We start from the raw sequence: 5277 nt of genomic DNA, 5'->3' as shown, positions 1-5277 counted from the left end.
TATAATTAATAGTAATAAATAATAATCAATATTAATAAATGTTACAATTAAAAAAAATGACAATAAGTTTCTAAATCGCTATTACAACTAACATTTTAATAAGTAACTTATATTCATCCAAACATGTACAAAAAAATAAGTTAACTCATAATCTAACTTATGTTTACCAAACAATCCCGAAAAGGTCTAATAACTTAAACCGTTTGATACTTGAGGAGATCTCAGGTTCAAATCCAAGGAGAAATAAAAATCTCCCTATGACCACGGAGGTTCAAATGCGGTGACTCTGGGCTATCTGCAAAGCAGGTGGTCGCCCTGGGATTAGTCGGCTCGCATGGCGGGTTGGATATCCTGGTTAATAAAAAAAAACAACTCAAATATTTAAGTACCCGATTTAACCATGATCCGGTTAAAACACTAACATGGCAAATGATGTGACACACAAATTAATAATGTTTTACTTAGATGGTTAATGACATAGATTTTTTTTAGTATTGTACAAGGTTAGATTGCATATGTACAAGTTGACAATGCATTTTAAAATAAATGTAAAAGGTAGCTTAATCAACCAGCCCAACCCCGACCCTCTTCCTCCCCATGTCCGCCGGCCTCCCTTTTTGCCGTCTCTATTCGTCCCCACTTCAGTTGACACCAATTAAACTCAACCCATATCAAGTTTTCAAATCCCAGATTATGTGTTCACTCAGATTATGTTCCTTCAAGGTTTTCAAATCACAAAGTTAAGAAGTTATATATATATATTTTTTCAACAATATGTAAATTATACTTTCTTGTTGTGTCTCTTTCACTACAAAATAAAGATGCTTCACTGATGGTTTTTTCGTCGGTAATTTCAGATGGATCACAGACGGATTTGTTGCCGATCAGATGTGTTTTTACATAGGTGATTAAAAATCCGGCGGTGATCCACATTTTCTCCAGCAATGAGATCCATCAGTGATGACTTTTATTGGCAGATCATCAACAGATTTTTCCATCGATAAAACCTCTTTGTTTTAGAGTATTCAGATTTATGTGCTTAAAATCAAAAATTAGGTTTTGATAATCATTTTTAATGTGCTTAAGATGCATAAAGTGAAAACAACAATTTTTGTCCATTTGGTTTGGTTTATCATATTGAAATGCATAATTTTGTTCATACAAAGCCCAAAGAATAAGTAGTTAAGCCCACAGCAACAATGGTCCGATGGAAAGGTGGAACCGTGGATGGTCACTGGTCTCATAGACATGCACCCTCTAGCCTCTGGTGCTCAAGTGGCTCTGTCATTATTAAGGGGCCGTTTATCAAACATTTACTCGATAAGTACTTACCGGTAAATTTGACACTATCATTTATTTACTGGGTAAAATTTTAGTCCACCAAAACAGTATCGTACGCAACAATTTACCTGACAAGCGCTTACCGTGGTAAGAGTCGTCCTCACTTAATTACCGGGTAAGATTCTTGGTCTTTGTCTCGTTCTTACCGGGTAAGACTCTTGGTCTTTGTATCACTCTTACCAGGTAGGATTTTTGGTCCTTGCCATATTCATCCAGTAAAGTAATGTAACTTGATGTTCACTTATCCTAGTAAGCGTTTGGTAAACAACCCCTTTAGTATTTAAAAAAAAAAAAGAGAAAAGATAAATAAGCTCTTTGCTTTTAGAAGATGGCAGATCATACATAGTGGTTTCTTCTGTAATATATATAAAGATAAAGATTGATTGCACCCACATTTAGAAAGAGATGCGCCAAAACATAAGGCAAAAGTCAATAATACATAAACTTAACAACAAAGATAATACATCAAGTTTTATTGGCCTTTAAACTATATAAATGCCAAGAGAATATTGAAAGAACCCTTTTGAAAAGATTCGGTTCACCCACATTTAGAAGGATCAAAATAAAAAGAGAACTATATAAGATCAAAACAAAGAGATGCACCAAAACATAAGACAAAAGTCAATAATACACAAACTTAACAACAAAGATAATACATCAAGTTTTATTGGGCTTTAAACTATATAAATGCCAAGAGAAGATTGAAAGAACCCTTTTGAAAAAATCCGATTAAACCCTAAGATAGAAAACAATCATATCATATCATTTTGAGAAAAAGAAGTCAGCATATTTGCAATTTCTTAATATGGAAGAACTTTTGAAGCATTATATCACCAATCGCCGTCAATACTTCGATCATCAAAGCTTCAATATGCAAAATCTTCAGTTAATAATCCTAACAAAAAAAACATCCAATTCATTGTTGATTAAAAAAATAATAAATATCAATTCATGATGCAACTCAAAACACAAAATCAATAAGAAAAACTTTCCACAGTTCATAAAAAGGAACAAACTTTCCACAACTCAAAACACAAACCTCGTTGATTTATTCGAAACCAGTACCGATGATAACTGTAAAGCTCAGTACACTCATGTTTATTATTGATTTATTCGAACCTACACTTCATGCCACCAATGTCTATAACTCCTCCTCAAACCTTCTAAGCTCTTCCATTTCGTTTTTCATGGCCGTTAAATGACCCTCAAACGTAACACTTATTTGCAGAAATGTCACAAATAAACAATGCGATAGAACTAAATAAAAGTTTGCTCACTTGTCTTATTAATCGTCTTTTGGTTAACATAATTAAGTAACTATTTTATTTCTTATAAATCTATTTGATTCTCTCTCTCTCTCTCATAACGTGTCTTTATATGATGAAGAGACCATATGATTTTCGGACAACATATTTTATCAAAAAACCGTTTAATATATAGACGATAATATGATCATTTTTGTAATTATAAGTTTAGCCATCGAAACCATTTTAGGATATATAAATATAAATTTTGCTTAATAATAAAACATTAACAATAACATTTTAATAAACAAAAAAATTAAAATAAATAGTATTGTTCTTATCATTGAATGGATATTTTTATTTGTATGACTTAGATGCGTCTTTTATTCGATATGGGTAGGAGAAGAACTCGACCCGGTTGTTTTCATAGAAATTAATTAGATATTGTAATTATTATGTTTTAAAAAATAAATACGATATTTTATAATAATTATAATAATGGCTTTTTAGTTAATTCTTTTTGGTTGATTAAATGTTTGTTTTTTCCGTTGGAGTTGGACTAAGCTGAGGGACCTTCGTTTGGCCTATAAATATCCCTCACCTTCAAGACTTCTTTGCGAACCATCCCGTGTCTCTCTCTCTCTTTATATATATATATATATATATATATATATATATATATATATATATATCTAAAATGATCGAGATTTCCAACAAGACTTCTTCCATGGTTAAACCAGCTGAACGGACATGGTCCGGTAAGCTGCCCTTATCAGAACTAGACCAAACGGGTGTCACCGGTCATATCCCAACCTTTTACTTCTACACACAATCCCCTCACGATTGGACCACTATTCTGCAAACCCTAAAGAGTTCACTCAGTTCAATCTTGGTTCATTTCTACCCTTTGGCTGGCCGTCTATCCCCGGTTGCTGGAGGGCGTCTGGAGCTTGATTGCAATGCGGCTGGTGTGCAGTTTGTGGAAGCTTATGCAGACAACAAACTTACTGATCTGGATACTTTCTTACCATTGCCGATATATCACCAACTTATTCCTTCAATAGATTATCAGAATACACCTCATGAGGAAATCCCATTGTTAGTTTTGCAGGTCACCAGGTTCGTTTGTGGAGGGTTCTGTCTTAGTTTGAGCATGTCACACACTGTTGCCGACGGCGAAGGTGCACTCCACTTTACGTGCGAATGGGCTAGGATTTCTCGAGGTGAGTTGTTAGAGTCACCGCCATATCTTGATAGAAAAGTTCTGCGAGCTGGGGATCCTCCAAGGGCAAGCTCGAGTTTTGAACATGCAGAATCCAATCCTCCACCGATCCTTATAGAACAGTCTGACAATGAACCCGAGCATGAGAAGAAAACCAAGGTCAGAATGTTGAAATTAACAGCAACCCAAGTAGAGAAATTGAAGAAGAAAGCCAACAATAGTTGGAAAAGGGAGATGAGCCGTGGTTTTACACGATATGAGGTTATAACCGCACACATATGGAGAACTGCATGCAACGTTCGTAATCACAAACCAGAGCAGCCAACCGCATTGGCTATTGCAATGAACGTTAGAAGTAAGATGAGGCCACCACTGCCAAGGGAGTACTTTGGAAATGCTGTTATCGATGCGATTGCTACCGGATGCTCGGGGGAGATAGTTTCAAAGCCTTTAGGATATAGTTCGAGTAAAATACGAGAAGCGATTGAAAGGGTTGATGATGAGCATGTGAACTCAGTGATAGACTTTCTGAAGGGTCAAGAAGACTTATCAAAATTCCGAGAATTGAAATCAAGAAGTAATGGTGGAGGTTTTTGCGGCAATCCAAATCTTGGAGTGACAAGTTGGCTAACACTACCGATCTATGGTGCAGATTTCGGTTGGGGGAAGGAGGTCCATATGACTCCAGGAACACATGATAATGATGGTGATTCTTTGATTCTTCATGGCGAAGATGGAGATGGATCCTTGGTTGTTGCATTATGTTTGCAGGTGAGGCATATGGAGGATTTCCAGAAGCTGTTCTACCAAGATATTGATATGGAACGATGAGTAAAATAACTAAAAAACAAGTTGCAAGATCTTGAAGTTGTTCCATTGAAGTGTAAGGATCGTTTGGTAATTCCAATTTGTATTGGGTTAATATAAATAACTGTGTGATGTGATCATTTTATTAGGTTAGTATAAATAAGTGTGTGATTATATAGAGCAACAAATGTGGGTAGGGTAAACTTCTCTTCTCGGTTAAGATAGTGGAGTAACTTTTATATATATATTTTTTATTAACCTGGATATCCAACCCGTTATGTGAGCCGACTAATCTCAGGACGACCATCTGCTTTGCAGATAGCCTGGAGTCATCGCATTTGAACCTCTGTGGCCCAAAATTCCCATGTCTTTCTTGGTTGGACCAACCCGCAAAATCTCCACTTGACTCCTACCCATACAGTAATGTTCGGGTGGCCGTTGGTTTAGGTGAGGCTGACTCGATCGGACGATAGAGGTTGTTGATCCATCTGTATAAATATCACCATCTACATCCAGAAAAGGAAACTTCAAAGACTGAGAGAAGAGAAAGGTAAGATAATTCTTTCTGGCCTTAACTGAAAGCAGGGGTCCTCTAGACTGGAAAAGATTCAATCAACTTGTTATTTCATTCCGGTCTTTTCTCAATTGAGAAGTCAACCAACA

The 5277-nt window shown here is 35.9% G+C and overlaps 1 protein-coding gene across 1 annotated transcript; it reads left to right on the top strand.

Moving 5' to 3' along the window:
- Positions 1-3282: 3282 nt before the first annotated feature.
- On the top strand, positions 3283-4638 carry LOC112505864 (spermidine hydroxycinnamoyl transferase-like). Its single transcript, XM_025109910.1, has one exon. It carries the CDS (start codon positions 3283-3285, stop codon positions 4636-4638), a length of 1356 nt encoding a protein of 451 aa, XP_024965678.1.
- The last annotated feature ends 639 nt before the right edge of the window (positions 4639-5277 follow it).

The sequence above is a fragment of the Cynara cardunculus genome (genome assembly GCF_001531365.2).
Source record: "Cynara cardunculus var. scolymus isolate 2C chromosome LG 2, CcrdV1, whole genome shotgun sequence".
Lineage (NCBI taxonomy): Eukaryota > Viridiplantae > Streptophyta > Magnoliopsida > Asterales > Asteraceae > Cynara > Cynara cardunculus.
This window is presented reverse-complemented; position numbering and strand designations above follow the sequence as displayed.